Below are 23,120 nucleotides of genomic sequence, written 5' to 3'. Positions count from 1 at the left end.
GTGTTTTCAAGTGTTTTGTTGTAATGCAACATGCCATGATTTTTATTTATTCATTTCAATGAAAACACTGTCTGACAGAGTTACTGTGCTGTGAGCTGAGGCCCTACATAAGCATAATCTGCATTTACTTTGTTGAGGAGTGCATTTTAAGCACTGTACTACCAGGGCTCCGCTGACTTGGAGGTTTCTGGTTTATAAAGTCTCTCTGTGGGAAGCAGCTCCTGCTCAGCTCAGCTGTGTTTCTGAGTCAATGCACCAGTGAGTCCCAGGTCTGAACCCCAGTTTCAGAGGGGTTATCCAGTCTGGGCTCCCACACAACTTAGTACAAAAAGACCTTCGCCCCCTTCATCTCAAAGCAAATAAAACCAGCTCATACAAACCATTCTGTGATCTAGCTCAGTGAAGAGGTGGAGCAGCACAGACTTGACCACAGGACAGAGCATTAGAAGTCTTTTTTTCTATAGCAGTTCACTTCCCTCTGGTTCTGGGCAGATCACTTAACTTTCCCCACAGTTACCCACTTGTACAAGAATAATTATACACAGTTTCTTTCCTTGCTGAAAAGCAGCTTGCTGTATTACAGAACTTAAAAGAAAGGGTTGGGGATCAGGCATAATTATGAAACCTTTCTTAACTCTTTAGAACAGTCCAGTGTGTAGTGTCTACCTTGCCAACCCCAGCTCCCAACCCTGACACTGTGACTTGGGAGCAGCAGTTGCTATCAATCTGCTAAAGACAGCAATGACATTTTCATTAGCAGAAAAACCCTGAGCATACTGGAAATGTATCACTGCATGGAGCACCCCACACAGGAACCACTCAATATACTCAGGTACCTGTCTATCATAAGCAAATCTTTTCCATCCCCTGAGAAGGGGGGAAAAAAAGACATGGTTCCTTCACTGTGCCAGAGGGCATATTTTCAATATCCATCAGGCTTAACATACAGCTAGAGCCATCCTGTTAAAATTTTAGCAATGGGAATCTTCAAAGCTGCAGGCTACAGAGAAAGCACGTCTCTGATAGCCCAGGATCTTCTCCCAATTACTCTTTGTCAGCTCACTCTCAACATCCATATCTCACTGAAGGTCAACTGTAGTTGAAAACATCCAGTACAGACTCATTCATGATAAGAGTAAAAATAATGAAGACATATCCGCCCTGAAAAACAGCGCACGTTCAAATCTAGTAGGAAACCCAAACAGGCTCCCTTCTGATTTCAGCTGGCAGGACAAATGTCCCAGTTGAGAGAGACAAGCAGAAGAAAAAAGAAGAAGAGATTGTGTGCTTTTACAGCAGCCTGTGACTGCTGTCATGTCATCATTCCCCTGAGTGTTTGCCCTCCTGGGAAAGATCTGAGAAAGAACAGCCTCACACACTGCCTGGGAGGACACGGCCTGGAAATTCATTCTGGGCCTGCAGCATGGGGGAGGAAGACACAGCCATCATCTTCCACCTCATTTAGAGCTGGACTCACATTTTTATTTAGGGAGTGGGAAGACTCCAGGTTTCAGCCATGCCTCCACAGAGGTGGGGTTTTTTCCTGTCTGAAGTTTTGTGAGTGGAGACATTTAGAAAACAGAAATACAAAGAACAATATAAATTGCTACACCTGCACACAAGTGTTGGGACAGAGGTATCTCAACACAATCACACAAATACACTTTCATGAATAGACAGTGTCTTGAAAGTCACTCTGAATTTAACAACCTTCATGTCAAAGCAAATAAATACTATAACACAGTATGAAAAGTCTAAAGACATTCTTAAAATCCATATGCTGATGAACTCAGTTTTCTGTCTTCTCCAAAGATGCTCTTTATCAACACAGTAATTTTTTTTTTTTTTTTTTTTAAATGCAGGAGAACAGAATCTCCACCAATTCTATGAAAACTACTCCCTTGTAGATCCCAGAGACTGTGAGCAGTGTCCTGCACTCTCTCTGGTTGATGTCTCCTCAACTAATAATCACTTTCTTAACTTCAGAGATCCACTATAACCACTGTACCAGAAGCTACATAGGGAAAGAAAGCAGCACAACTCGAGGGTGAAAAATAGCCAGTTCTAGCACCCAAAAGGAAAGGCAGAAAACAGACATTTAGAACAAAATATGTCAAGGAAATTATTTTTTAAAAGTAGGAGAAACATTTCGCTTATTCAAGAGAAATTTCTGAAAATGAATACAAGTATGTGAAGAATTTTTTCTTAAACCAAGAAGGACAGAAGACAATTAAATCTATTGAGGGGTTTGAGGAGAAGTTAAGTACTTTGCTTCATTACTCTTTAAGGAGAATAATGGGAAATTCTTTGTCAAGGGATATTCCCTCATGGGAAATCAAGAAATTGCTTGCAGATAGAGAAGTCCCTAAAGAACAGAAAATTTAAGGACCTTTGCAGCTCTGAAGAAAAGCTTAAAAACAAAGAGGTAGGGTTTGGAACACTGGTGTCTTTAGGATATCCCATCCCTCAGCAAGTGAACAAAGTCAAGGTAGAGACTCCACAGGACAAACCAGTTTAACTCAAGGGTTACAGTTCGTAGAGATTCAAGTCAAGAGGGTGGGCACAGACCGGTTAAAAGAAAAGCAAAGGAAGCACTGGAAACAGTATTACTCACACAGAACAAAGTAATGCAGTTTTGTAAAGGTAAATAATGTACCTTTACTCCTTTGAATTTGGCAAATGCCAAAGTGAAAGATCCAGCAGTATAGCAGACCTGATAATTTGAACCACAACCCCCACTAAGATAATTAGTTTAAGATTAAGTTTCTGCCAAGAAATAAAAACAAAACCCCAAGTTTCTGACGAAACAAAAGTATGCATCTGTCTCTGCCTCCAACTGAAGCCACCGTAGGTCACAAGACCCTGACAAAGTCACCACCAAGCCCTTTTCCAACTAGCCAGGCTCCTTTCCCTGAAACCTTTGCAGCTGGCACTCTTTGGTCATGCAAAACAGTCCAGTTCCCTCTAGACAGCGGATATCTATAGTTCCCAGTGAGCTTTTATATGACTGGAGTATCTCCCAGCTAACTGGACTGAGGCACATTTCGTGGGGATCACCAAACCATTATCAGTAATTATGGAACTGGGCTGGAATTCACACTGGTGATTTAGCTGGAAAAGGTCCCATCTCAATATCCTGAACCATCCACTCTCCACATCTAATTTGTTCTGAAATTACACGTCGCTGATCTGGCACCCCCGCCCTGCCTGCAGGACCAGCTTCTTTCCATGCCAGTGGTTTGGACAACAGGAGATTGCTCCTTATTTTCCAAAGAATGCAGTTATCATTTTCATCACTGCTTTCTGAAGAGCTGATCCAAAGGGCTAATTCATCCTTTCCTCCTTTAGGATGATCTTATGAGAAAAATTCCTCTGCACACAGAATTTCTGCTTAACTAGCCTTTCTGACCAGGGTCTCAGAGCTAAAATGTGAAGCACCCAAATTCCCAGTGACCCCAGGAATTCCCCCTGGTCTATCTACACAGACTATTAGCTCTGTCAAATTATTCTTGGTCAGTAAAACTCACTGGAGAGTGACACCTGCCCATAACTTCTTCAATCCCTTCTACTAAGAATTGTGCTCTTAGGTGAACATTTCCCTCCTCCATCCAGAGCCTGGGGCAGGGCCAGCCATGCCAGGTTCACTGCAAGTGGCACCTCAGGGAGCAGGAGGCACAGAAATACTTTAGTCCTCCTCCACACTTAACACGTATCAGTTAAGATTTAGCTGGTGCTTGTGCTATTTTCAGCTATTCTGTGCTTAAAAGCAGAGGGAACATGGCCCACCACCTTGTTCCATGAAAAGGAGGAAAAAGGGGGCAGTTCAGCACAGCAGCAACAGGATTGTCACACATTGATGCAAAGCTCACACCAGTGCCAAGGTAATGCCTCAGGCACATCTATCTGTCCCTCCTCGGGTCCATTTTCAGCTCTTGTTGCAAAGGTTTATTTGACCTCCCTGCACCTGGGTTACAGATCATGGAGATTTGCGCAGGTGTTTTCTTGGGTTTGTTTTTCTGCAGAACTAGAACTCAGTCACCAGAGAATTACAGGAGAATTTATGGAAAAGAGAAGAGAAAGAAAGAAGGTTTAGTGACCGCAACATGTTCTGTAGAGGAGCTCCTCTACAAAAGGACTAAATATCCAACCCACCAGAGCACATTTGCAATACACACATTCTGGCTACTGAGGTACTGTGCCGAACATGGCAGTAAATCCTCAACTGTTTGGCAGCTCATCCCAACACTAACATTACTGAAACCAAGGAACAAACACATCCAAAAATTATTTTTCTGGGATCCACTTGCTACGGGAATGTTCAATAAATATAATTTGAAGTAGGTTGGTACTTCATGGAAATGCTTAAGAGTCAAAAATCTTCCCCACCCCAAAATAAAGAAACAGTTCATTAGAATTTCTCCAGTTCTCCAGTTCAATTTATAATCTGCTTTGCAGAAACCAAAGCAGCAGCTAGCCTGAGGTGCCAGCATCAGTTCTGAATCTGCACTCAAAGGATTCACTCACCAATTAACATTGATTCTTTCTGGTACTCTTTGCTGAGGTGGCAGCGCTGGGTCACACAGGACACGTATCTCTCCAGAACATACCAGCACATTTCATAGTAGAAAGGATACCGGAATTTGGCATGCACCTGAAAGCAAGATCAACACTGTCAGTCCATGGGGAAGGGAGAGAAGTTTGCAGCACAAGGGCCAGTCATCATTCCCATCGTGTTATCAAGAGCACAAACAGTGTGAGGAGGGGGAGGGGAGAGGGTGGGAGCAGGGAGCTGAATGCCTCCAGCATACGGAATGAGGAGCCAGCCTGCCTGCCACGACAGCATCATTTCTTGGTTCACTAATTTGTATCCTCTTGGGGTGGTGGGAGAGGAGAGGGTTTGTGTTCTTGTGAAATCATGAAACTGATGGATGGCCCCCACGGAATTATTTACCTGCTGTATAAACATAGGGTGGTCACATACAGATGTTAGTCACTAAAACTTAAAATAAAGGTGTGGGTTTTCATCTCCTAAACACTATCACTGGATTTTTATAAAAATGGCAGCATTACCTAAAATGAGTCAAGCAGGAAATTCATCTTTTTAATTTGTGGTTGTCTCAACAATTTGATTAAACAAATGAACACCCAAATTCTTGATAACTGCACATTAAAGTAGAAATCCCTTATGTGGTTTACCTTTTGGTAGCAAGTTAGCTTTTGCCACAAACAGAGTAAGAATAGAAAAGCAGGATTTTGACAAAAGATCCTGTCAAACTGTGTACCTTTTCTTACATCTTAGACCTGTTGTTCTCACACAAAAAGCTGAATTCTCCAACACTAGTTATTTGTGAAAGTATTTCAGATTCAAAAGAAAACAAAGAGGGTTTCCTTCCTTTCCAACACAGTTTTCTATCTGTAGAAGGTCACTGTACCAAAGAATTCTAAAATGCAGGAAGATATGTGTATTTGTTGTGATTTATTAAAAATGGATGCCATGCATCTTGCATGCACTTGTACTTACACTGTACACCTCTTTCTCCTGGTGGCACAGAAATCTGCATTTTGCAGGCTCAGGTGCATGCACTGCACTGGGATTACAGGAGCTGCTTTAAAATATTCTCTGCATATTCACTGCTCCCTAAGCCCAGAGGTGGGCACCCACCTTTAGTGAAAAGCTGGACTGCACCAGAAAGGAGCATTATCTCAGAAAAAAAAACAAAACACCACCCACCTCAGATCAGCCAAAAGCCCAAAGTCTAAACAGAACCACTAACCCAGCACCTGCAAAACTCTGATTCAGCTCTGCAAAGCAGGCACTGTCCAAACACCTGCATGGTGATCAAAGCATCCACTTGAGCAGATCAGTGACTTACTGGAATGCCCATATTTGAAAACTGTCCCCAAAGTGGTCAGCCAAAGAACTTGCCCTTTTTCCCAGGGCACAGGAAATGCAAACACTCTTAGCAGTAAAACAAAATGTAACGAAGGGAAAATATTCTGTATTGTCACACTAGATGTATCACACTGTAGGATTAAAATACTCCATGGCAATTCCCAGAAGTTAAAATCTCTTAAATTCAACACAAATACAGCTGGCAAATCTGAACTGCTTGTTGCTACAGGTCATGCATCCAGCACTGCTGCACCTTTCCAAATGTTTCCCTGTGTGGTTTGTTACAAAGCACACATACCAAAAAAGAAGGGGAAAAAGAAAAGGAAAAAGAAACCAGCCAAACAACCCCCTAAATGTGAGAACATTTAACCCCAGGGCCTTTTTGCATTGAAGAAAATTTTTCCTTTAGTTTAGTTATTTGTCACAGAGAAGAGATCAAGTCACTTATGACTATTAGGGAACACAGGGGAAATTATCCATGCTAAAATATATGCTAATAAAGGAACTCAAATTTTTCCAAGAGAGCACTGCAGGAAACAAAATTTGCAAAGAATTGACTTACAAACAGGAAGCCGCCTTCCACCCCTCAGCCTTCAAAAGGTTTTCAGCCACATGCCTGGGAATATTAAAGACATCATTGCTCAACATTTGTTGACAGATTCTGAGCTTCACCAAATTTAGTTGTTACCAATGTTAATTCAATGTGAAAGACAAGGCAGTAATGCATGCAGTGCTCCCATTATGTATATCAATCTTTAATATTCAATTTGAGTTCCTAATTGCCTCACTATCAATGTTCCAACCCACAGCAAATCCCTCCATGCCTCTGTAATCCACTGTTTGCCCAAGAAGGCTTTGCTTTTACAAACCTTCCGAAGGAAGAGCTCTCCCTACCATCTGTAGACAGAGATACTGTGCAGAGATCTGTAGGGCCTTCTGCCAGTAGAGAGACTCTAACAGTGTTTCAAAAACTTTCCAAGTTTGCTTTATGGAAAAGTATAGAGGAATATGCTCTTTATGATATCCCTGAACATTTATTAATGATAATGGACATGAACTGCATTATGTGCATGTCCATACTCTTTCCATTGTACACTCATAGTCAAATGAACTCTTATGGGCAGGGGGGGAGGAATAAGAGAAAGAAGGAAAAAATTAAAAATGTTCTGTGATGAGTTTGAAGTGTAATATCTGATACAGACACTGCCAGAGGACTAAATTCCCCACCAGCAGGGAAATACACTGGATCATCTAATAGGCATTTCCAGCTCTAACTTCTGTGATTAATAATTTACAATCCACTGAAAAAAAAAATTAATTATTCCTGTACAGCAAGAAAAAAATCCTCTCTGGAATATGATCCATTTCTTCAGTTCAAAGTGAAATTATTTTAGAGATTTATATACCCCTCCAAAAACAAAACAAAACAAAACAAACCCCTAAGCAAGTAAGACACAGGTTTTCCTGAAAAAAGTATTAATCTCTTCCACAATGCCCATTAAAATCATTACAAACTCCACTTGTGTTTAATCAATCTAATCACAATATTGAAAAGCAATTTATGATTATTTACAAAATAATTAATCTAGCCACTTAAAATGTTATCTTACATTCAGAAAACCAAGTGAATAGCAAACACCATCATCTGTGAGTGACCACCTTACGTATATATTTGGAGTGCCCTTGTTCCCACCACATTCCAATATTTTAAGGCAGTTAAATTTAGATGAATTGGGAATAAGTTTGACACATTCTTCCTCTTCAGTACTACAGAGCTGTATCACCCCTATGCCAAATGATGACTCCCTGCATGGCATCCTGCTCTGCAGTTCCTCAAGCTGGGCTTGCAGAGAGCTAAACAACTTGGCCTGTTTGACTGGCTGTTAATTGGCCTCCAGGAAAGGCAGGCTGCAAAATGAGAGTCTCTACGAACTGTAAAGCTGGAGAATATTTGTTTACCTCAATTGCACATTAGGAGCTGTTTCCAACAATAGACATGTTTTTTATTACTCCTTAAAACTATTTTTAAATGGCTACAACCCTCTTAAAAAGTCTCCCAGGGGTATGAGGAATTAAGCTAGAATAAGCATGACAAGTATATAAACTAGGCAATTTTATCAGGCTGTAAATCAGCATTACCATTTCAACCCTGTATTTATTCTTGTCTGAACTAAGACAATAACAACTACACCTAGCATAAAAATGACTTTGAGTATCAGCAATCAAAGATGATTAAACACTACATAGCAGGTTTAAACACAGTGAAACCTCCATAAAATTGCTCTGTGCAAAATGAAGAGGGGAAGCACACCTGTATTACACTTTGATTTGAGTGTGGCAAATTACTTTGTCAATCACATCATGTAATTTACTTCTGTGCCATACACAATGGAAAGATCAATACTGATGAGAAACTCATTTGCAGTATGCTCACACTGGCAAATTTGGGTGAACTGCATTGTACTGAGTCTGCCAGACCAGCCAGTGTATGAATGGAATTATTTCAACAAAGAAATGACAAAATTTGATTGACAAAGCAAATAATGTAGTACACACCAGAATCCTGTTTTGAAACCATTTCCCCTTCAAGATTTCTGCATGATATTTTTAGTTTGGGGGGGGTTGTTATTATTTCTAAATCACGGTATTGATTTTCCTGCCTTTTATCAAACTTCTGTATGCCTCAGCTGCACGGCTTCTGTTTTGTTTCTGTCCAGAAATTCTTGCTATTCTTCAACTGTTCACACAGTTCTGATTTTCTACATCTGCCCACGAACACAAGTTTGTGAGCACAGGTACAGATTGTGCGTAACACATTGCCAGCACACAGCAACATCCAAGCGATGAAATTGCTTCTGTGAAGTCGTGGATATTCTGGGCTGTTGGCTTTCACTGGTCTTTTTTAAAGCACTCCAGTATTTTTGAAAGGAAAATGATAAAGAACTACACAGACTTCAAAGAAAATTTAAACAAAAAATGACAAGAACAAAGGTCTGATTTGGGCTTTCCAAACGTTGCAGTGTCCCTTTCCCAATCAATGGTGACACAACATTTTTCAAGACGCAGATACCCAACTCCCAGAACCTCCTCACAGGATCGGGGTGCCAGTAAATTTGAAAAGGCATTTCAGTGTAACTGGCTGGTAAGTTCCTAGAAGTTACCAAAGTATTTGACTGTTACAAGGAGTTTTGCCTGCTGGCATAAAAAGCTTAGAAAATCAAAGCTGCACCCAGCTTCTGAAGGAGAAGGGCCTGACATGAAGCACGACTGAGCAGTTACAACCAAAGGTGTGTGATCTTGGGTTGCTCAAGTCCTGTGTGAACAGAACGTCAGTTTTTATTTAACTTAAGGAAAAAAGAGTGTTTCCTTCCCATCCTCCCCAAAGACTTCAATGGAAATAACTCATTTCTGGCATTGATCCTCCCTTCCAGTCTCCCCTTCTCCATTCTTCATGTGAGCTGCCTGTGCAAACATCCTTCCCAGCAACAACACACCCTCCCCTGCACACCCGCAGTGTACTCCCAGCATATATTGGTGGTTCTTATTCACAGTCACTCTGGAAACCTTCCTGTGCCCAGCACCTCTGCCAGGCCACAGTGAGCCCCTTCCTGCTTCTGTCACCGTAACTTTCCTGTCCAAGTCCTCCTGCACTTTCTCAAGACACTTGACACTCTCACCTGTTCCAAGCCAGGCTGAATCCACTCTGGTCTCGACCTCTACTTCTGCTCTCTGCCACATTCCCTCTGTTCTAATTCCCCCTAAATTTCAGCTTTTGTCATCTCTCTTCCGCTAAGAATTAATTTTTCTGCTTCTCTTCATTAAAGTCACTCCAGGAAACCAACTGCTCCCACCACTGCTCTGCAATGTGAAGATTACCAGGCCTTGGACCTGCTGGGAAGCCAGGGAGGCTGGGGGCAGGACACCCTTCCTCCCACTGAGTCAGAGATGTACTTCAAAAAAATTTGTATTTGCTTCAGGCCTATGCACTCTCACTGCAAAGAAAGCAATTTGGGGTAAAATCCAACTTGGAGCAGGAACTGTGCTGCTTGTAGAGGTGAACAACAGTGAACTGCACTGATGTCCACAAGATATCATTTTAAGACTTCTTAGTGAAGAAGAATTGCAATTTCCTGCCATTTTGCCAGCCCAAATTTCCATTAACACCAGAGCTGGCACCTGTGTCAGTGGTTTGCCAGCACTGTCTCAGAGTGAGGCTTCCAAAATAGTCCCCATCTGGATTGCACATCCCTCTGGTCCATTTTTACATCAAAATGCCACGATGGCCTTGCACAGCTTATTTAACAGCCTACTGAAACCGTGTCACTTCCTTCAGATCCTGCTGCTTTACGAAACTCAAAGGATATGGTGAGTAGGTGCCCTGTTTATTAACCAAGGATAAAACTGTCACTCCCAACAAAGAGGTGGCACAGTGACCTCCCCCAGCCTTGCCATCAGGTAGGTGCTACAGCCAGATGAACACCGCAACGTTCAGAATAATGTCCCACCCCAGACTCTCTGTTCCAAGAAATTCTTGCATGGTATCAAGTCACTGTAGTGACTGCAAATTACAGAAGAAGTCATTTCATACACAACTTCTGCACAGCTTTGTCAATTCAGCTGTGGGCAGCAGAACTAGCCCAGTGCCATCAGTTCTCCAGGCTCAGGTATCCATCCCAGGTGTGCACGGAGAGGTGATAAGCAGACGGTTACCAGAAATACTGGTACACAGGTCTCTAAAGTGCAAAATGTTTTTGTGCAAAAGGGAAGGTGTTTTATGAAAGTTTAACAGGCAGACAAAAGACACAGAAGGGACACATCTGTGGGAAGAAGATGAGTAAATCCCACTAAAAATAACCAACATTTGAAAGTCTCATTACTTCGTGTTTACCTCGTTTCAACGACTCTGACACGGAGATCCCGTCAGTTGTTGTTTGTCAGAAGGGAATACGAGGGAGAGACTATGACAGATCGTAGTCACAAAGAACTGCTCAGTTAAAAAGAGAATCAAGTATCCTTACCCTTGTTCTGTCCTCAATTTCATAGATGCGAAGCTGCATGGGAACATTAAAGCTATGCAGGATATTTCCACCAAACACCAGAGAATCTACTGGAGTATAAACCGCATGTATCCACCCTAGAGAGGGAAAGCAGAGAACTGAGAATGCCTCGTGCTATGTAGCATTACACAGCAATTTATAATCAAATTTTAACAATCCCCTGAATCCCACTGTGCAGGGGATGAGAAGTTAAAGCAGTGAAAGGTTAAATGGGATGCTCACAGCCGCACTTCAGGACTAGTCATAGCAGAAGGGCACCTTGTGACGTGCTGTCTTGCAACCTTCTGTAAATCAGTTCTTCTATTTATTCACCGAACAGTTACAGTGTTTACTGAGCACACGCAAGTTTATGACTCAACCACGTCCGTGACTAAGAAGTAAATTCAGTCTGTTCCATACACTTGGCTCTCAGACTGGCACCTCCAGCACGGCTGCAAACCATGTCAGCACTGGTGGTGGGCCAAGGGTTGTGGAACTGGACTGAGGCACACCAAACTTCCTTCACACCAGCACCAGAACACACACCTTCAGATGTAAAAGATTTCAAATTATTACCAGCCCTCCTTCAGAGGTGAAAGTTTCATCTCCTACAATCAACTTCCTGAAGTAACTGAGACATCATTTTCACTGCAAGCTTCAAGTTAAGGGATTTAACATTTCTAGTACTGGAGCTGATGAGACTGTTCTGACCCAATCCTGCAAGGGCCTGAATTCATTTCACAGGCTCCAAAGAATCTTCTATCACAACGAAAATCCAGGTACAGCGATTCAGGCAGCCACACACCACTCTTCTGCCTCTGCATTGTTTGCTTGGTCTGTCAGGAGCTGAAGCTCTGGCTATGCAAGACTGTAGCCTCTGATCTCTGCAGTGAAAAAGGAATTGATCCTGCTAATGATCTGGGACCCACAGAGACCTGACACTTTTTTCCCCCTTCTTTTTAAATGAAAAGCATTGCAATTTATAAACCAGCAGACAGCAAAGCAACATGGGGGGCAGTCAATTTTCTCCTGACTGTGCAGTACTTTCCATTAAAGCTGTGGCAGCTTTCCTTCACTTCCAGATCAGTGAGGGAGCAGGAAAATGCCATTCAGCCTAGAGGGTTTTCCAGCCAGCAGCCACGAAAGTGCTCCTCCACAACAATCTTTCAACCATAAAGGCCTGCAAAGCTCTATCTGGGAAGTCCTTGAGCCACAGCAGATGGCAGGACTGGGGCTTTCATTTAAGGGCATGTTGGTAGGAGAATGATACGAAGGAAAAGAAATCAGCACTAGATTTTTCTCCCTGGAAACACAAGCTCATCACTCTGGGTACATTTTTCTGAATTTCAGAATCACGGAATGGTAGAGGTTGGGAGGGACTTCTGGAGGTCCAAACTCCTGCTTAAGCAGGACTACCCAGAGCCAGCTGCACAGAACTGTGTCCAGATGGCTCTTCAGTATCTCCTGGGATGGAGACTCCACAGCCCCTCTGGGCAACCTGTTCCAGGTTTTAGTCAGTTTACAGGTCCGACTCCAAACACTAGATGTGATGCATATAAAACCAGCGGGTGGCTCATGGCTCTGGCAGCTCTCAAAATTACTCCCTCTTTCCTCTCTGGTCAGTATAATTTCAGTTACAGTGATCCAGCCTGTTTTATTACTTCCAAATCAAGAACAACCAACTAGAGAGGAATTTTTTTTCATGTAAGGGTAGGATGGCAACTACACACATCAACACTAAAAATACTTCACAGCTGAAGTAGTTCAGCACCTCACATGAAATCCATCAGTCTGTACTAGGAGCAAACTACTAGAAAAATAAATGGTCTTCATCCTAGTCTTTGGGAAGGAAAACAGATCCAAGGTCAAGGAAGTTGGGGCCACTGCTTCCACTGGGTAAACAAAGATTTCTGTGGTTGGGGGAAAGAATGGAAACCATGTGCTGAGGCAAATCTGGGTCCCCAAAGCCAACTTAATTGGCTGGGTGCTGAAACACAGGGCTGGTTTGCGTGACAATCCACCTTAATTGTCAGGTTTAGAGATGAACAAACTGAAACTTGAAAAAGTGAAATTACTTTAATGACCCCACAACTGAGTGGTGGCAGAAGACAACTCAGATCCAGGCAGTTACCAGCACAACACTGAGGAGTCCTCAGTACCACTTCCCACAGCAGTTCTCTGCAAAGGTGTCAATGTCCAACCTTACTGCAGCTGTTATTTTAGTGAAATGATCAACATAATTCAAAATACAATTTGTTATCAAATATTTACAACTTAATTAAAAGGAGTAACTGAGCTGATTCTTGTCCTATTTGAAAGGTTAAAAGGAGATATCCCTTCATTTAATAATCAATAAAATTAAATCCCATCAATGCAGTTGTTCTTTGAGTGGGTGCTTCCACTGAAACCACACAGTAGCCCTCTCCTACAAATTGTATTTCCTTAGTGAACATTTCACACTGGAGTACAGCTGGTTTCATTGTTTCCTGGTCTTCGGGTCTCTCATCACACCTTCTCTGACTTCTCAACTCTGTCCCCACGAGATGCCAAGGGTCTTTGTGTTAATAACTGCTAGACCTTCTTGGTAGTAGTCCAAATATTTTGGGGAGAAATGTGGAAGGATCTATCACTGGCTTGAGCCAGTGCTCCAACAAAGGGTGTCCCAGACATGACAAACCCTCAACAGAAAGAATAATGAACACAAATATAGTTTCAAACATCTATTCTTGCAGAGCTGGTACAGTGCAAACTGAAAGTCTTCTGTAAAGTATCTGAAACAACCTCTGGTTCTGTGAAGGTGGTCTTTAATTCCCTACTTGCATTTATAATCGAGGACTAAACATCTTACAAGCACTTAGCACCTTCAGCTCCCAGCTGCTGAATTAACTGAACACTAGGTCCTTCAAGATGCAAGTATTTCTAATAACAAGACTGAAAATACTGCTGTTAATGACACAGTTGTCAATAGCAAAGCCCTTTAATATCACAGTACTGAAATCCATTGGGGTTGGGTAAACAAAAATAAACGAGAGACCAAGCAACAAAGTCATCAACTATTAAGTCCTGGGAAGTCAAGTTCCTAGCCCTGCCAATGCAGGGATGATTGCCAGGCATAGCTCAGAGATAAGTATGGCTGTGGGTACCATCCCCTCAGTGCTGAAGTGCTGAGCTGGGCACACAGCTCAGTCCTGGGGAATCCCAGATCTCCTGCAGCTGATGTGCTCCCACAGGCAGCATCCAGCTCAGCCCCTCTGCAGGACACAGCCCTGCCAGGGGAGTTACCTGTGCATAAAATAGATTTTGGCCACTCAGCTGTGCAGCATTTCAGTCACACTGCATCCCAAAATAGCTTCCACTTGCCTGAGGAGTGTACGTGCATAACTGAAACTGCAGAGACATGAGCACCAAGAGGTGGATTCCAGGGACACAGGACAGAACGGGCAAGGTTAGACAAAAAAGATGGGAGACCTGACAAGGTACAAAATCGCAGCACAACTGACACAGATGTGACAGAGGAAAAAACCCAACATAAAAATCTCTTGTTCTAATATTAACCAGGCTGTGTATGGAGAAAAACTGGAGGTCAGCACCAGACAAGTAGAAGTAGGAGGAAAGAGAGATGAGCAGAAAACAGGAAACAGTTTCCATCAGGGTAATGTATTGTGGAAATGAGCTCTGAGAACAGAGAAGCTTGGATGGCACATTCAATCCATTCCCACAGCTTAGCTACAGCACGACTCAGAAATAAACTGTGGAGGATGAATGTTCATTGTGACCATTTGCAAACAAAACCACCCATCTTCTCAGCTCCCCAATTACCACAGTTTTTAAAGGGGAAGACAAGCCTCCAGAACAGGAGTTGCTGCACATAGGGTTAACACAAAAGGACAGCCAAGGGATTTTCTTTAATATCATGCACCACACCCCTGCCTCACCTTCACCTGTGCCGTTACTTTTTGCTGGATGAATTGAAGGTCTGTTGACATTTTAGATCATGTCACCTGTGTTGAACAGCCTGTCACGTCTGTTCCTGTGTGCCTGACTCCCAGCTCTCACAGCACAGACTTGCCACACAGCCTCCAATACCAACACCTCTGGAGCGAGTTCATCAGTTCTCTCCTCAGCGCTGCTTACACAAACCCTGCTACTGCTGCATAACCCTCTGTGTTTCATGACTTCGTGCAAGACAGGAGATAACAACCCACCTCTTGGTAATTGTCTCAAAAACAGAGAAAAAAGCCACAAATTTAATTTTATCCTTAATGCTAAAAAAAGCACTGGTATAATATCAGAACAACTGGAATAAGTACTGAAAAAGTCAAAGGTCAGTGGAACAAGAAATTGCTAATTTCTCTCTGAAAGCCACAAACAAAAGCACCTGATAAATATTACCTAAAGCTACAATCAAATCCTACAGATGAGAGGAGGACATTGACTGTGTGGCTTTGAGGACCAGTCATGAACTAGAAGATTCTTCCCCACGGGCGACCGCTTCTCAACCAGCCTGTGGCAACAGCAGCGACACCGGAGTGGAGGTGGAACCAGCCCGGCCTCCCTGGGCAGCTGGAGCGGCTCCGGCACAGCCACTGCCCCATCCTGCCCAGGACAGGCTCCACCACGTGGGATAAATGGATTTGGGAGTACAGACACTGCACAGTCACTGCTCACAGCCCTCATGTCAAGCCTCAACAAGAAGACCATCCACTTACGGTTTTTCTGAAGCTGACGGTTTTTATTTCAGTTCCTGGTCATCGATAAGTGCTTTTTCCTTCCCAAAACAATCCTAGTGTATGAAGCCAAGCCAACACTGAGCAGGAATTCTGTTCAGGAGACTCAGAAATGCTCTCAGCTGATTTACAGTTATGAATTATTCCACCACTCCTAAGATACACTTGAATATTTAGATTTTATCATCTCTAGTAAATCAAGAAGGTAAAATTAACAGTAACAAACGTTTTTCTGAACAGTTAAAAGAAAGATATGATCTCATTATCTTTTGAATTTTATAAAACAAGTATTATTAAGCATTGCAAACTTGTTAGAAGATTTCAGTGGGCTGCAAATTCCTACTCAAGGATGCAATCATCCATCTGAGAATAATGAAAAAGAATATTAACTTATAAAGCTATGGGGCAAACAGCCTACAAGCTCCAAGCCAAAACCATGGTGCATCTGTTTCCATTAGTAACTGAACTGATATTTTGCCTTGTGATATAGAAGTTGCCACACATTTTCATGCAATTCTACAGCAACTTGGGATGGAAAAGATGAAACATATATGCCTCAAAAATGAAAGTGACTAAAGAGATAACCTGAGAGTGGGCACTGCCAGCGAATCTCAAAAGAATAATGACTGCATCATAACGGTGCCCACAACCAAATCTATCAAGGAAAGATGATGTTTACATTTTTAAAGTTTAAAGTTTATTAGTTTTGCCCCAGTAGTACAAGCAATACAGCAACTCTCAATCTTAAATTGTTTTTAAGAATTAGGCAGAGCTCTGCATTAGGTGTAGAACCAAAAATCCAACATTATGCTGTCACCTTCGATCTGAAAGCAGACACTCAAGACAAAAAGCCTCTCTTTGATCCTCTCCACCAATCTTCTTCATGTGGTCCCTGAGGTTCCAAGCATAGAGATTCCATTAATGTCAGTGGAAGCTCACAGAATGGGAAAAAGCTAAACAGCAACCAAAAATAGCCAGGCAGCTCTGCAGCCCTAGCACAACACCCTGCAAAAAATGTACCAGCCAGATTTTAATAGCCTGTCATTCTCCCTGCTGTAAGGGCTATGTGCCACCTTCTGGCCCCATCACACAATAATCCATCAAACTCTCACTGGCACAGCAGAGGTGACCTAAGACCACACACTCCTAATAGACAAAATCCCACTGATAACCAGTGAGACAGCATTTGAAACACTTTGAATCCTTCCAAATAGCTGCCTACAGTCCACACAGAACATCTCTTTCTGTCCACTCTCCTTCCCAAAAACACTCATCTGAGAAAGGTCATTATTTCTGCATTTGACTGGAGACAAGAACTCTGGAGCTCTCTCAGGTTACCACAATAATTAAGAGAGACTCTAACAGCATGTTTCCATGCCAAAGGCCCTGAAGTGCACTATAGAGAACATAAGAAAAATAAAGTAAAACAAACAGCTTACTCCTCAGTGGAACACTGCCAGCTCCCAGGTGAAACACAACTGTCACAAAATTGCATGCAGCAACACGAGAAGTTTGAAGAAGAAGCAGAAAGGAACATCATCCAGTTGACAGCAGGTTACCCTGGCTGGATTTTGATCGTAGGAATGTTGAATAAATCAGCACTGCAGAAGTCTTCTGCAATATCTAATGGCAGCCCAACATCTCATCTCTTCCATGGACTCACATTAAAGCTACAGATTTGAAAAGCCTACAGTAAGACCAGAAGACCCAACCCAAGCCCACAGCTGCTCATGAGCCCACTGCCTCTGACCAGTGACAGAGGCTCAGAAAAAGGCTGTAAGAAAGAGAGGATGATAGAGCAACCCTTGGTAGCATCAGCCATCTCCTCCCAAAGGAACCCAAACCAGGACGTTTGCAAATTTTCTGAGACCAATCACACCACAAACCCCAGAATCAACCCTGTATCCACAACAAGTGTGGCAACTACCTTGGAGTTCAGTAAAACTGGTCTTCACAAAAAAAGAAGAAAATCCAAGTTTATCCTATTCTGGCAGACAACATCCGTGGCAATCCAGAACTGGCTCAAGTTCACCTTCTCAAGACATGCACTGATTACACTCTGACTTCACAACATTAACAGGAAAAAACATTGCAAGACAAATTTTCCATGAGATACTACAAGCTGGCTGCTTTTGTATGCACAAATTTTACATGTGCATACTCCCCTGAATTTGAAGTAAAAGTGTCTGCACTAGACATATATACACATGCATGAAAGAAAAGGTCATTTTTTGAAAGAGAGGCCCACCAAGAAATTGAGAGAAAAGCAAACAAATTTAATGTATTTCAAATTATGGCAAAATCTTGCTTGTAGAGGGCAAGAGGAGAAAGGGAAGAGGAGAAAGACAATATCCATGTCACAGGTCCATCACTCATAATCAAAATTACTTATTCAGCAAGACTAAGACTTAAAAGAGCAAGTGGATTGAAAAAAGGATGGATTTTTGTGTATGCTTAGTTTTGAGCTTGGGTTTAGGTAACAACAGTGATGTTTAGGAGGACATGAGAGAAACTAATGTGGTGTCCAGAGACCAAGAGAGAGGGAAATCGATGCATAATGAATGTACCACTTGAGAGAACAAGTGCAAGGAGAGAAGTGAAAGACAATTTACAGAGAATAAAGACTGAAGTGGAGGGCGAAGGGCAAGAGAAGGAGAGAGAAAGGTTCCAGTGAAGTTATGCAGTGATGTAAAAGGAGAAGATACTTATAAAGGGAGAAGCACTGAAGATACTAAAAACCTGGTTAACTGGCATTAACTTAGTGAGCAGTATTTCAAAAAGGCTGTAGAGGAACAGTCAGGATGTAACAGAACAAGTGCCATGTAGCAGCCAAAACCACGTGTCTACAGAAATCGTGGCTGTAGAAATCTGAGGGATGCTGCCCAAACACTGATTCTGTGTGTCCCTGCACAGTGATGGGAGATACCTTAATTACTTCTCCATAACACCACCAAAACAGACTCCAAACACTTCACACATCCCCCTGGAAAGTCATCACATGGTGCAGAAGAGAACTACAGCAAAAACAGTACTGGACAAGCACTAGATTTGACTGTGACTGGTAAAATTTTGTTGTTTTCCTACTGAGACAATAACTGAGCACTGAAATAATGCTTTTTCTCTTCTGGATCATCACAGTTTCCACCTGAAGAGAAGCACACTCTATAAAGAATTTCCCTTCCATTTGGCATGTGAGTCAGATAGGCAGCATCCCCTGTCCAATATCCCAGAGTGAGACATGTTACCTCAACCAAATTTTATCTGTGGTGAATGTTTACCATATGAAAACTTTACGTATTAAACTTTGCCCATGGTAACATACAAGTGCAAACATCCTGGGACACTTTCCCTGCATAAGCACAAGTTTGTTCCCATCCTGGGAAAACAACAGTTAGATTTACACAGAAAAAAAAAAAAATTTAAATCATTCCCTGACACTGGTAGCAATTATAGCTTCCTCCCCCTTGAACCTTCAGCTGGTCTAACATCTTGAATCTAATCTGGCCATAAACCTCAGAATGGCACAATGTGTGTGTTTCCCAATCAACAGCTCCACTGACACCAGTTACAAGAATGGAAAAGGCCAGGTTCCTAGCTGATTTTATCACTTTACCACAGACTTTGTAGCAGAGTTATCATCCTTGACTCACCAGTGGTAACCAGTAAAGTGGGAGATGAGAACCTGTAACGGTGCATCGTTCATGTGGAACAGCCCTGTGGGGTCACCAGGGCACAGCTGGGCTCCTACATGAGTACCCCTCAGAATCCCAGCTTACTTTCCCCCTCCCCATATTTAGGAGGAACCCCTAAATGCTGCAAAATGCACCTTGGCCCGTAACAACTCACTGTGCTGACAATATTGGGCTCACTTCCTCCTTGATACCATAGCTGGGATCGCGCTCTCAGTGCTCTGCAGAGTTACAAACAGCAATAGAAATCTACTGGTTTAAACTTAATCCTGAAAAATTGTGGCAGTGATGGAGAGGAAAATACCCTGAGGCCCTGGTGAGCACTATAATGATGCCTTCCGTAAGAATGATCCCCATTCTTGTCCAAGGGGTTTGTACTTTCGGGGATTTACTGGATCTGCTGCTGATCCCAGATTCTCAGACAAACCTTCCATTTCCCAGCAGCCTGTGATTTCACTCCCTCACTTGTCTTCTTACAGTCTTCTCTACCTACTTCACCTTCACACTGCTAGGGTATAACAGCATTTCTAGGACTACTCCAAAAAATTACTTGAAAACAGGAGCAGAGCAAGATATTTTATGGGAAAGGTCCTTTGTTGAAATGTTCCCCATTCACAGCCCAGCTGAGCACTAATTCCTTACACAAACCTGTAATTAGAAGGTATTTCCTCATGGATGAGTTGAGACTGGTCAAGGGTTTATCAGGCTCAATTGAAAATACAGGACACGCTGGTTTTACAGACACCCATAAACAGAATCTAAACACTAAGAACACTTCTAAAGCACATAAAAACCACTTTCAAACATTACTAACATGATATGTGCACAAACCAGAGCAAAGAGGTCACAGGAATTGACCTGTTTTACACAGCTATGCTCAATTCACTGACCTGGAACAGCCTTTAATTAGGCATTTCCATACTCTTAAAACAAAGGCAGAAATAATGCCCTTTCACATAAATAAGAGATTTGCAAATAAGTTTTCCAAACAAAATACAAGAGAGCAAAACCCCTTGAATCTATGAGGTGCTTACAGAGACATTATTCATAAATGCCTTTCAAATCTGGCATGGAGCCTAAAATGTCTCAGTGTTGGCATTTCTGTACTCGGGGCTTTCCTAAGAAAACAGAAACTACAGTCAAAAACCCATTTGGAATCACTTTGTGTCAGCCACCATGTTACAGCTGTGTCCTGTCCAAGCTCCCACAACCTGCAGTGTTCCAGCTGCTGAACATGACTAAACTGACATACAGAAAGTCTTACTTGTAGGAGGCTTCTCACAGGAGGATGGAGATAAATAGAAGATGCAGTAATGGGATCTAAGCAAACAGCACAGCCACACTCAAACACCCAGTTCAAACAGTAACGGCACATTCTGACCTGTTTCAAGGGAAGATCTAATTCCTTTAACGGATTAACTCCTCCACCCTCAAAGTCATTTTCCCTGTCATCTCCCAGGCTGATTCTTACCAAATACTTACAAAGGTGCACATTTGTGGCCTTCAACTGATCCTAACAACACTCCCCAGATGAGAAGAACGTTGTCCCTGTCTCTGCATGACTTGCATTCTCTCTGTCTCTAGGGTTAAAAAATAATCATCTTATCTCCACAGACTAATTAATTCCAGAGCTGAAAAACTACCAGCCTGCCTTTCTGTCACGTAGAAAGTCTACGTATATTTATTTCCCTGGTAAGATCCAATAGACAGAGGCAATGTGTTAAATTAATATAAACAAACTTACAATCCCATAATAGTAATGGAAAGCAAAGTCTGATATCATCTTAAATGAGGACTGTTACACATTCCACCATCCTTAATCCAATTTAGGCAGGAGCAGAAAGGGCTGAAGCATCAGCCTTCAAAGCAGCAACTATTTGGTGTCTTTGCAAGATGAGCCTGGATCATGCAACACAGCTACTGAGGTGGGCAGCAGTGTAAAATTGAGTGTGGCCAGGCTGCTGGAAGATGTCCAGATTCAGCACCATCTCCACCAGCAGAAATTCTGAAGAGTTATAACAATGAAGCTGCTTCCCCAAGAAGCAATCCTGAGGGAGCACAGCACCTGCTCTTCCATGGACTGGAATCTCTCTTGAGTTCCACCAGGGAATCAAGACCCACCTCTGGCTACAGACAGAGGCAAAGAAGCAAGCTACTGAACTGCAGGTGAAACCTGCCAGAAGAGATCACAAAAAGAGAAAATTGTCTTTCCCAGAAAGCTCACAGCAGCAGTCAGTACAGCCCTGATGAGAAGTGGTGAACTGACAGCTCCAGAGGCCCAACTCCTCTCTCCTTTCCCCCAGTACACACAAGTGATCACTGCACACACTTCCTCACAGTACATTTTGCATCAGTCTTAATTTCTGGAAAACAAAGCACATTTAGTCCCTGGCCATTCTTCTGCCACAGCAAATAAAGATGTCAGTATGGGGTTTTGGTGTGAAGAATACTTTTACAGAGAACTGTTAGTAAAACACAATCTCAGTCATTCCAAAAGGTTAGTTAACAGGGATACCTGAAGGAATGAAGAACGTGTAGCCTTGTTTCAGCTCAATTCTTTGGCACCGTTCCACCCTGTCTCCCAGAAAGATATCACTTTGCTTTCCTGAGAGAACCCATTCTTCATAAAGTTCTAGATTCTGCAGAGTAGGTGGAATCAGCCAGAAGATCTAAAAACAAAATTAAGATTTAACTATTACCAACAGTCAACAAAAAGAAACAGCTGAGAGACTCCACCAAGGCTACCGTGTGTTAGGCAAATGAGCTGCTTTCTGCATGAAACACCTGTTTTCCAGGTGTTGTACACAGAGGCATACACAGACAGCAGCAGCAATTAGCCCACGTGCTGGAAGTGGCTGGGTAACTGTGCAGTTGTCATCTCTCTTCCAGAAACATCTTACTCAGAAGCTGCCTGTGGTTCACCTGCAGTTCAGAACAGTGTGTTGGCACAGTACAACTGCGCTGGGCTACAGAGAGGAGCAGGATCTGCACCACTGATTGATTTCAGTTCCCACCCTACACTGTCCATACTGCAACTGGGAAAAACATCATAAACCAGAAAAGATGTGAATGTAGCCATACATGCTGCGTATTTTAAGGCTTCTGTACCCTTGAATGTTTCAGTTCTGGCTTACTGTGCCTGTACACACCAAAGGAACACGGAATCTCTAAAAGGAACAGAAGCTTTAGCTACAGGAGACTTGTGAGGGCACTCTGACACAGCAAGGGTACGCACAGCCACATCTCGCTGCAAGACACTTCTGGACCACACAGCAACAGCAAGCCTAAAAGCACCACCACTAGCAAATAACACATTTGGTATTTCAAATAAATCACTTGTTTGTTTCATAATGGTGAGTGGCATCCTTCTAGTTCAGCAAACTCTCTGTATATCAACAAAGCTGCTGAAACAGTCTGATCACTGGCTGATCCCCTCAAGGGAAAAAAAAGAGAAAGATAGGAAAAAAGAAAAGAAAAGAAAACAACCCCTCCCCTCTATGAGAAGAACAGAGAAATAAAACCAAATATCAAAAAAGGTTCACCTACCTTCCCCCCACGGAAAACGTGATACCACACTGAAGTGCCACCAAAATCAATATGAAAATCAGTGAAGCATCCTTTCACACTCATCAAACAGTACCTGCAAGCAGAGTGAAGGACAAAAATGAATCAGTCTGAAACAGTATTTTTCACATCTTAATTTGCAGAGGTTAACTGCCTGTGCAATGCTGCTTCCACCAATTAAGTTTCTGCATTTACAGTACGGGGATTTGTC

At 42.5% G+C, this 23,120-nt stretch overlaps 1 protein-coding gene across 7 annotated transcripts in view; it reads right to left on the bottom strand.

Moving 5' to 3' along the window:
• The window catches only part of KDM2B (lysine demethylase 2B), a 108,002-nt gene that overhangs the window by 49,498 nt on the left and 35,384 nt on the right, over nucleotides 1–23,120 (bottom strand). For all 7 annotated transcript variants that reach the window (XM_048322904.1, XM_048322905.1, XM_048322907.1 and 4 more), the window contains 4 exons: nucleotides 22,892–22,985; nucleotides 21,861–22,014; nucleotides 10,912–11,027; nucleotides 4,525–4,651 (listed from right to left, as the gene is read on the bottom strand). In XM_048322904.1, coding sequence (XP_048178861.1) covers nucleotides 4,525–4,651; nucleotides 10,912–11,027; nucleotides 21,861–22,014; nucleotides 22,892–22,985 — 491 coding nt within the window. The remainder of the gene's footprint in view (nucleotides 1–4,524; nucleotides 4,652–10,911; nucleotides 11,028–21,860; nucleotides 22,015–22,891; nucleotides 22,986–23,120) is intronic.

The sequence above is a fragment of the Corvus hawaiiensis genome, chromosome 18, assembly GCF_020740725.1.
Source record: "Corvus hawaiiensis isolate bCorHaw1 chromosome 18, bCorHaw1.pri.cur, whole genome shotgun sequence".
NCBI lineage: Eukaryota > Metazoa > Chordata > Aves > Passeriformes > Corvidae > Corvus > Corvus hawaiiensis.
Note: the sequence above shows the minus strand (reverse complement) of the source record. Positions and strands in the feature narration are given on the sequence as shown.